The 10,969-nt window shown below is 38.0% G+C and overlaps 1 protein-coding gene across 1 annotated transcript in view; it reads right to left on the bottom strand.

The window, feature by feature from the left end:
- Positions 1 to 601: 601 nt before the first annotated feature.
- Positions 602 to 10,969, bottom strand: part of CIDEA (cell death inducing DFFA like effector a) — a 43,645-nt gene continuing 33,277 nt past the window's right edge. Inside the window, exon 5 of the mRNA XM_074199459.1 lies at positions 602 to 699. Within this exon, the coding sequence (XP_074055560.1) occupies positions 675 to 699 (25 nt within the window). The 3' untranslated portion in view covers positions 602 to 674. The remainder of the gene's footprint in view (positions 700 to 10,969) is intronic.

The following is a 10,969-nucleotide window of genomic DNA, read 5'->3' as shown; positions in this document are numbered from 1 at the left end:
ATGGAGAATATATATGGAGAATTTATAAGGTTTCAAGTCATTTCCCAATTTATAAATGGTCAAAAGAAATGAATAGATAGCTTTCAAATAAATAAATTAAAGCTATATATAAACATATGAAAAAAATGTTCCAAATCATTCTTGATTAGAGAAATGCAAATTAAAAGAACAATGAGGTATCATTTCACACCTATCAGATTGGGCAAGTTGAGAAAAAGGGAGACTTATCAATGTTGGAGAGGATGTGGAGGACTGGAACATTGACGCATTGCTGGTGGAGTTGTGAATAGATCCAACCATTCTGGAGAGCAATAAAGAGCAATCAAACTGTTCTTTCCCTTTGACCCAGCAATTTCAATTCTAGACCTATATCCAGAAGAAATCATAAAAAAGAAATAGGAAAAGTCCCAGATGTTCCAAAATATTCATAGTAGCTCTTTTTTTATAGTGGCAAAGAATTGGAAATTGAGAGAATGTCTATCAACTGGGAAATGGCTAAACAAGTTATGGCACATGAATACTATGGAATACTATTGTTCTATAAGAAACCATAAATGAGGGTGGCTAGGTGGCTCAGTGGATAAAGCACCGGCCCTGGAGTTGGGAGTACCTGAGTTCAAATCTGGCCTCAGACACTTAATACTTACCTAGCTGTGTGGCCTTGGGCAAGTCACTTAACCCCATTTGCCTTGCAAAAACCTTAAAAAAAAAAGAAACCATAAATGGTCAGACTTGAGAGAAGCGTGGAATGACTTACAGGATCTGATGCTGAGAGAAGGGAGCAGAACCAAGATAACAATGTACACATTAACAACATTGTGAGATGATCAATCTTGATGGAAGCAGCATCTCTCAGCAGTTCAGAGAGATAGGAGACTGACTATGAACACTGTTATCCCCATCCAGAGGTAGAAAAACAAAACAAAAACAAACAAAAAACTCAGTCCTTCAAAATCTGAACACTTTATAAAAAATTATCTCTTATGTATCTTTTCCCTTAATCCTAATTCCTCATACCAAAAAGACTAATCTGTAAACATGTTTATCAAAAATATGTATGTACAATACTGACCTGATATTTGCCACTGAGGGGAGGAGGGTGGGAAGGGAGGATGGAAGGAAATTTTGTAACTTAAAAAGATATATGTGCATATGGATGAAAAATAAATAGATAAAGATTCTACTCAAATAAAGATCATAAAATTATAATAGAATCACTCCCAGGTCATATCTAATTGATCTCCCACTATGAGCCTTGATGACAAGAATGAGAAGGGGCACATGCCTCATCTTCCTATATTTGAAAGCATGTAATTCAGCCCTGTTTAATTCTTTATCAGTGTTCATTCCTGTTTACTCTTTTATGTTTCTCTTCATTTTTAAGTTTGCATTTCCAAGTTTCTCCATGGCTCTGCTTTTTGGAACAATGAGTGTTGTGTTATGTTAGGATCTTAAAGACAGACTGAGGGCATGCAAGCTTTTAGTGCTCCCAGAATGCTGATCCAGAGCGAAGTCTGATTTTGTATTCCTTTTACCTTCCACCCCTATCCCTCCAACTCTGAAAGTTCCTGATCTGGGTTTGGATCTGAGCAAGAATGGACTGCCAACTGGAAAGTTCTGTTGGCTCAGAGTGACAGAAGTCTTCCTTTTGGCCCAGGATTCCCACTCTGGCTCTTCCTCTTCAAATTGGACTAGATATTAGAGTTGTCACTGCTTTGTGCCTGAGGTCTGAGTACTTACAGCAGCTTCTGATTTCTAAATGCTTTTTTCTCTTTACACATTGACCAAGATCTCCCTACCCAGGAATCCCAATGTAATGTGAAGTTCTTCTTCTTCTCACTCCCTGCTGGACTTGTGACACAAAAGTTGGCACTTATCCCTTTCAAGGTACCCTGGTATGAATTTAGAAAATGCCCCAGAATGGTTCTGAGACTTACTTTTGCTCTGCTCCACAGCTTCTCAGAGGATACTTGAGTGCTTCCCAGTAGTATGCTCCAAAGTCTCATACCACAATGTAATAAGTGTCCCCCTCACTATGCCAAGCCGGGCAGGACAAATGATTCATGATGATTTTAATTTTGATTTTCCCATCTGGATTTTCTTCTGGTGCCTTTCCTAGATCTAGTAGGAAAAGTTCCTAAAGAAAATTTCATTTTTGCTTCTTATCACTCTCTTTAAAAATATCTTCTTTGGTGATCTCTCATCTGCTCCAATGGATTCAATTACTATCTCTATACAGATAATTCTAAGATTTGCATATTTATAACTTGACTCTTCCTTAAGCTATACTTCCACCACTTTAGATACCTCTAACTGGTTGTTCTGTCTTAAACTATGTACCTTCCCAAATTCTCTCATAAACACCCCCTTTTCTCCATTCATACAACTATCACTCTTGTTTGGGACCTGGGATCTTACTATCAAAAATAAACTCAAGTCTCTCCTGACTCCAATCATCTTTTACAGAGCTGTCAAAATCATTTCTGGGAAGTGTAGGTCCTTACTGACTTCCTAATGCCTCCAAGATCAAATATAAAGGCCTTTGGTATTTAGAGCTCTTCAAAACATAGACTCTTCACACCTTTCTGGACTCATACTTTGCTTCAATTCTTTCCTACTCTCTCCTAGTTGCCATTCATTACACACAGCATCTCTTATCTCTAAACCTTTGAACTGACTGACATCCGTGCCTGCAATGCACTGTCTCCTCATTTCCTCTTTTTAGTTTGTCTGATTTTTTTTTAGGTTTTTGCAAGGCAAATGGGGTTAAGTGGCTTGCCCAAGGCCACACAGCTAGGTAATTATTAAGTGTCTGAGACCGGATTTGAACCCAGGTACTCCTGACTCCAAGGCCAGTGCTTTATCCACTACACCACCTAGCCACCCTTGTCTGATTTTCTTAAAGACAGTTCAGATCCCACCTTCTGCAATCTTTCCTGGTTCTCTAAGCTATTTGTACATTTCCCTTTGTGTTGTAAGGTTTTTGTTCCCCTGGTCCTTTTATATATAATGTGAGTTCTTTGAGGAGGACAATCCTTGCCTTTCTTGTATATCCATGACTTAAAACAGTGTCTGGGACACATTAAGCACTTAATATATGTTTGTTGATTCATTGACTAATTGACTAGTAAAAGAATGAATTTAATTATATTTAGAGAGATTCATCACCAGAGAATGCATTTTTTTAGTCATAGAAATTGTAGAAAAATATTTATCTCAAGATCTTACAATCTAAATATGTAGAGGGAATATTCAGATATAAAATAATGGGTTGTTGAATAATTTAAATATTCCTAAACAAATATTCACCTTACAGTTTTCTTCTTTTAGCCTTATCTTTGGCAGCTTTGAGGAGCAAAACTGTATTTACCTCATATAAACAATCAAATACCAATAAGCCTATATTTAATCTAATTCAACAAGTGATTATTAAATGTACTGACTTTTTAGTTAAAGGATTTGATTTCAAATCTCAGCATTATTTCATATAGGAACAACAAATTGCTTAACCTCTGTGGCCCTCTGTAAAATGAGGAATTTTGTTATATGACATCTAAATTCTAACATATATGATATCTTCCAATTCTAAATCTATGATCATATACAAGGTACCCTGAATATAAAAAAAATACTCTTTGCCCTCAAAGAGTTTGTATTTTACAAAAGAAGAAACCATCTTTGTGATAATAGGACTTTTTTTTCTTTAAAGGTTTGGAATATTTCTCTTTTTTATCTGTCAGGATTTTTAAAGATCTGCTTGTTTGGTTCTTGTCCTTAGTTATCAAAGAAGAACAAAGTGATATCACTATGTCTGAGACCAATTACAGTGTGTCTGACTGTGGCTGATCAGATCAGTAAGAGTAGGATTGCTCTATCACAGGTTGGGCATAAATAGTCTATGTGAACACCTGGGGTGGGTATTTTAAACTTACGTATGTCATGTTTCCTTTGAGTTGTTTCAGTCCTGCCTTCCTCATTGATGAGGTGGTCCTTTCCCTCACTATTCTGGGTAGTCCTTTACCAGTGTCTCCCATGCTGTATAATCAATTCTAAAGTTCTTCAGTGAGATCTTCAGGGTGTATCAGTGTTGCTTCTTCTGAGCCCCTTGCGTGTGTTTGATCTGTGTGAGTTCTCCATATGTCCACTTTCAAAACTTCTCCAGTTGCTGTAATCAATGGTTCTGTATATGAATGGTGTAGTGCTGGCTAGTGGAGAACCTGTGTTTTCTTGGTGTTAATTGTTAAACCAAAATTAGCACAAGCAACAGAGAATCAATCCATATTTTGTGGCATCTCAGCTTCAGAGGCTGCATTGAGTGCACAATCATCTGCAAACAGAAGATCATGCACTATCACTCCCTCCACTTTGGTCTTGATTTGTAGCCTTTTCAAGTTGAAGAATTTACCATTAGCTGACCTTGAGGCTATGTTCATCCTCAGTGAAGACATTTGACAATGTGGCTGAAAACATCATGCTAAAAAGTATGGGAGCAAGGACACATCCTTGTTTCACTCCATTGGTGATTGAGAAATTTTGAGAGCATCATCCATGATCCAGAACCCATCATGCATGTTGCCATGAGATTGATGTGCAATAATTATGAACTTCTCCAGGCAACCAAATTTTGACATAATTTTTCATAAACACTTTGACGGTATCAAAGACCTTGGTCCGATCTTCAAATGTTGTACACAGACCTCTGTTCTGTTCCTGGCATTTTTCCTGGGGTTAATTGGGCAGCAAGCACACCATATTGACTTTCCTCTACCCCTTCTGAAATCACACTGGCTCTCAGGGAGGTGACCATCTTCCAGGTGAAGGATCAGTCTATTGAGAAGGACTCTGGCAAGAACCTTGCCATCATGACTAAAAAAGGAATAATCCTGTAATTGTCATAGGATAATCTATCTATTCCCTTTACCTTTATAGTGATGGACAATGGAGAAGGAATTCTTGAATTCTCGGGGATAACCTCTTCATGCCATATAATTTGGAAAATTTCAGTCAGCTTTTGAATAAACATTGGACCCCCCACCTTGTAGGTCTCAGCTGGAATAGAATCAGCACCAGGTGCTTTGCCACTTGAAAGGAGTCAAATGGTACTTCACTTGGAACTTCAGCTAGGAACTGGTCAGATTTATCCTTCTAAAACCATTTATTTATTTCCTTTTTTTTCTTCTAGTTTTGATATGTGAGCAAGAAGAAGTTAATATTTGATACAATCAAGGTCAGCTTTATAAATAAGATGCCACCTAAACTGAGCCTTGAGATAAGGTTTAGGTTGTGAGAGGTAGAGATGACCAGAATATTCATTACAGACATCAGGGATAAATTTTTTTGTTTTGTTTTGTGAATGAATGGAAGTGAGAGAATTAATATTGAGTTCAAAGAACAGTTAGTAGGCACATTTTTGTCTAGAGACTAAACAGAGTTCTTGAGGAATAGTAATGGAAATAAGGTTGAAAAGATGGGCTGGAGTAATAACTGTTCATATAGCTAGATCATGAAGGGACTTTAAAGGTCTCTTGAGTTAAACTCCCTTACTTTACATACAAAAACTGAAGCCCAAAGAGGCTAAATGACTTGTCTTATAGAACTAGTAAGTACCTGAGACAGGATTCAAAAACAGGTCCTCCTGACTCCAAATCCAATAGTTTATCTACTACACCTTAGATTGTGGGATAAGCCTGGAAAGGTAGTTTGAAGTCTTAAAAAAAACCAGACTAAGTAAATTTATTTTATAGTTTGTATTGCATAGTGCATATATGCTGTAATTTTTAAAAACTGAATTGTATATATGAGTGAATTGGGAATCACTGAAGGCTATGAGGGGATATCATGGTCAGATCTGTCTGAGGGAGATTATTTGGCAGAAAGAATAGGAGTGAGGGGGAGAGGAAGGTGTATTTTAGAGACTTCAAGAAGGGAAATTTATATGAGTTTATTACAAGAGTCTACATGCAGGAGGTGATGAAGCACAGAACTAATGTGATGACTATTTAAGCTGGGAATACCAGAAAGATGTGAGATGTAGAGGGAAGATCAACAATAGCTCTAGGTGGCTCAGTGGATAGATGGCTGTGTCTAGAGTCAGCAACAACAGAAATTAAATCCAATGTCAAATGCCTACCAGCTGTGTGACCCTGGGCAAGTCACTTAATCACTATTTGCCTCAATTGCCTCATCTTTAAAATGGGGACATTAATACTTCCCAGGGTTGTTATGAGAATCAAATTAGATAGGACTTGTACAGCACTAAGCCTAGTACTTAGTATAAAGTACTATGTAGGGGTGGCTAGGTGGCATAGTGGATAGAGCACGGACCCTGGAGTCAGGAGTACCTGGGTTCAAATCCGGTCTCAGACACTTAATAATTACCTAGCTGTGTGGCCTTGGGCAAGCCACTTAATCCTGTTTGCCTTGCAAAAACCTTAAAAAAAAATAAAGTACTATGTAAATATGAGCTATTTATTGTTACTACTACTATTTTTTTTTTTTTAGTTTTTTGCAAGGCAAATGGGGTTAAGTAGCTTGCCCAAGGCCACACAGCTAGGTAATTATTAAGTGTCTGAGGTCGGATTTGAACTCAGGTACTCCTGACTCCAGGGCCCTTGCTCTATCCACTGGGCCACCTAGCCGCCCCAGTTGCTACTATTATTAACAATAACATCATCATATTAAATGTTTGGCTCATTGGGATAAAAGGAAGAAGGAATTATCAAAAGACATATTGGAGTTAAAGCACTTGCATGACTAGGAGAATGAAGTACCCTAAAAAGAAAAAAAGGGAAATTTAGAGGAGGGGGGAGGGAGAAAAAGAAGATGAAGAGAGACAACAAGGAGAGGAAGAATGATAAAGGGAGAGGGAGAGAAAGGAAGGGAGAGAGAAGAAGGATAAATGAAGAAAAAGGAAAAGAAAGGGAAAAGAAGGGGAAAGGAGTGGAGGAGGTTTAAGGAGAAAGAGAGGGAAGGAGAAGAGATAGAGAGGGAGAGAGAGAGAAAATGTTAAGAGAAATGTTCTTATATAATTTGCTGAAATAGCATAATCCAATTATCTTTCTCTTCTATAATTTTGATTCTAGAATTTCAGTAATTCTGAAGTTTCCTGGAATTATTGAATGAAAGAATTTTTTGTTGTTGTTGATTTTTCTTCATGACCCCATTTGGGGGGATTTCTTGACAAAAGATACTAAAGTGGTTTGCCATTTCTTCTTCCAACTCATTTTACATATGAGGAAATTGAGGCTAACAAGATTAAGTGACTTGCCCAGGGTCATATATCTAATAAATGTCTGAAGATTAGTTTATCTTACTCTAGACTCAGCACTCTAACCACTACACCACTTAGCTCCCCTTAGCTATAAAGAACCTTAAAGATCACTGTTTTAGAGAGAAATTATAAAGAAATTTTGTAGCACATTAATTATTCTTATCAGCTTTCAAGTAGCAAGAGGGAAGAAGCAAGGGTAAATCTCAGAGACCATGGGACCTGTGTGATGTTTGAGAGGAAAGCAGTAGTTGTAGATCTCAGGGACTATCCAACTTGGGTGATGCTGTTCTTTTGTACAATCACTTTCCTGGACCTTGGACTCCTACTCCTACTCAGCAGGTGTAGATGTCAACCTTCTAGAGCATGTTTGCTCTCTGGAATGATCTACCATGCCAAGATAGTTTCCCCTTTTATAACCTAGAATATACGACCCCTCTATAAGGTCATAGACACTCTGGAATCTGCCAGGCCAATATCGGTTAGATATCTTGTCATTTGTTTATCATCCTAGGTCATTCCAGAACAAGCAGCCTTCTTATAAAGCATGTGACAGACATAGGTCATTCCAGAACAGATAGAATTTTGTGATCTATAAGATGGAAGGGCAGCCCTGACCATCATACCACCAATATCTAGTGTAACCCCCTTATATGAGAATTAAGGAAATGGAAGTCCACAGATATATGTGACATCTCCAAGGTCACATTGCTGAGAGGCAGGCAGATCATGGCAGGGAACAGGCTTCCAGACTCCCATTCCAATGCAGACTTTCCTACCACACTGTCTCTCTAATCCCCACTCTGATTCCACCCCCTTGATCTTCCTTCCAAATCTGTCATCTTCACTGTACTGCTTCCAAATGTTTTTTCCAGTTATTTTCTGAGCTTATTTTTCCATTTCAGCTGTATTATGTGCCATCCTGACTTCTATTATATTAATTCTGCTTTTAGTTGCAGCCATTCATCTTCTCAAAATCACTTTGCTATTTTCCATCTTTCTCCCAATTTTGTCATTGTTTATTCTTATATATTTTAGGATCATTCAGTTATCAACTTAATTCTGCCTGAGATTTTTTTTTAATTTCATTTAATTCTTCTTTTAAAACCTATTATGCTTCCTGCCTCTCCCTCTCTACTTCTCTTGACTTCCTGGAATCTTTTATTCATTTGATTGTATCTCTAAGACTTCCTGGAATTACATCTTTTACTACTTCTGATACTTTCAGCATGTTTAACTTTTGTTGTTATATAATAAGAGTACCTTAATGCTGCTCCTAGTTACTAATATTTTGATATAGCAGAGTTCTTCAGTTTGTTGAGTGTTTTTTGGTGAATTTTAATTTTCTATTGAGTACTAATAGGTTTTTTAGGTTTTTTTTTTTTTTTTGCAAGGCAAACGGGGTTAAGTGGCTTGCCCAAGGCCACACAGCTAGGTAATTATTAAGTGTCTGAGACTGGATTTGAACCCAGGTACTCCTGACTCCAGGGCCAGTGCTTTATCCACTACGCCACCTAGCTGCCGAACTATTGAGTACTAATAGTAGCAGTTTTCTTTCTCTCTTTCATCCTTTTGTTTTCTTTGCTCATTCTCTTTTTTTTACTGTCTTTCTTTCTTTCACATATCTAGGCCTCCAAGTGATTTTTAACTAATATCAAAATCAAATCCACAAAGTCTTGCCACCTCTGGCAAAACTCAAGAAGACACTGGAGACTCTGTGGGAACACATCTTTCCCCTGTCTTCCCACTTCCCCCATGATTCATACAGATGTTTTGTCACATTCACTAAAGAAATTTGGAAATGTAGTCATTAAAAAATACCAGTCTCATTATTTTAAAGTCTTAGCCAATAAATCCTTGACTCCCACATCCTTAACTAGGGTAGGGTAACTAGAGCTTTCCCCAGAGTGATTTCTTGGAGCAGGGGGAAACCTCTTTCTTTTCCTGTCCCAGCTTCCCCAGCTTCTGTTTAGGGCCTGAAGGACACCTCTAGGGTTTTCTCCCTCTTCTTGGGGATTGTCCAAGGTTACTGCATCCCTTTGTCCTTTGTTGGCTCTGTTTTTTGTCACCATCTTTGCCTCCTCCCAGGGTCACCAGAATCAGCTATATGAGCAGGCCCAGTCCCTCTTCCAGGAGTTCACTTTCTGCTAGGAGGATATTGGTCTTCTGGTGAGTAGAGGAGGGAAGAGAAGGCTTTGGCTTTATCATGGAACCAATAATAATTAAAGCTGGTCCCATAAAAGATTATTTTAAAATAACTAATATATTTATGACAAAAAACTAAATTATAAGCAAAGCCAGAGAAAGCCTATTTAGAGCTTTCTCCTCTATTTTTATAGGCATGGTTGGAGGGGTAAGAGCTAATAAAAGGAATGTTAACAATTGGTCTTTGTAGCTACAACAGCTGAGACAGGTGGGAACAGATGAGTAAGTCATCTGGTTCATTCCACTCCCAGAACACTGATGTAGAAGACTATGAAGGCATTCAGACTTGCTAAAGGAAGATCAGTCTCTCCAGTACAATGAGTCCAGGTCCGTGAAAAACTGTTAAACAGTCCCTCACAATGATAGATGAATTCTACTTCTAAAAAGGGAAAGTAGCATAGTGGTATTTTATACTAGAACTCTGCCGATTTCAAAAACATGATGGGGGAAGGAGTGGTAACAAGCTTAGATTTTTAATTTTCATTTTTGAGGGAACAGAACAAGTTTAAGTTCATCCGAAGATCTTGATTGGTGATAATAAGTGTGACAAATGTTTCATTCAAATAGCCTTTATTGTAAATGTCCACGTGAAATGTTTAAGCTCCAAATGAAATCCTCAGCCCCAACATCATGTTACCACAGAAGATCTTACCCAGTTTCATGTGGGAGAAGCCTACAGCAGAAGACTGAAAGATTGATGTAATGTGCTCTTTTAAAAAAGCAACATCAAAATTTAAAATATGAGTATTGTAAGTAATACTAGACAATGGGCGAAGTTCTTCAGCACACTCAAATTCAGTCAGATTCAACTCTTCATGACTGACCCAGTTTGGGGTTTTCTTGGTAAAGACATTGGAGTGGTTTGTCATTTCCTTCTCTAGTTCCTTTTACAGATGAGGAAACCAAGGCAAACAGGATTAAGTGACTTTCCAGGATCACACAACTAATACCTGAGATCAGATTTTAATTCAGGAAGGTTCATCTTCCTAATTTCAGGGCCAGCACTCTATTTACTTCACCACCCAGCTGCCCCAAATTCTGCACATGAAAAAGCTAAAGAGCCTGCTTCCAGTAGAGTAATGAAGATGGGTAGTAGAAGTGCGTGCCCTGGAGAAATGATGGTGCATGTATAGTAGAGACATTTGGTAACTGTTTCTGTTCTACTAATTACACGGTTAGACAAAGTCTAAGCCAGGATCATGGTTGACTGGCTACAGAAAAATAAAAACTTGCATTTTTAGAGCTTTCTAAAGCTTAATAAATTATCTTTTCAGCAACCTTCCAAAGGTAAGAAGTAAACTGTCACCAGTAGTTTTCTAGATGAGGAAACTAATGCCTAGAGCAGTTGACTTTTTATATTAAAAACTTCCTCTAAGGGAGCAGCACAGTGGATAGAGAGCACTGGCTCTGGAGTCAGGAGTACCTGAGTTCAAAACCAGCCTGAGAAACTTAATAATTGCCTAGCTGTGTGGCCTTGAGCAAGTTACTTAACCCCAT

Source organism: Macrotis lagotis, chromosome X (assembly GCF_037893015.1).
Source record: "Macrotis lagotis isolate mMagLag1 chromosome X, bilby.v1.9.chrom.fasta, whole genome shotgun sequence".
Taxonomy (NCBI): Eukaryota; Metazoa; Chordata; class Mammalia; order Peramelemorphia; family Peramelidae; genus Macrotis; species Macrotis lagotis.
The sequence above is the reverse complement of the archived record's forward strand: the minus strand, read 5'-3'. Positions and strand labels throughout refer to the sequence as shown.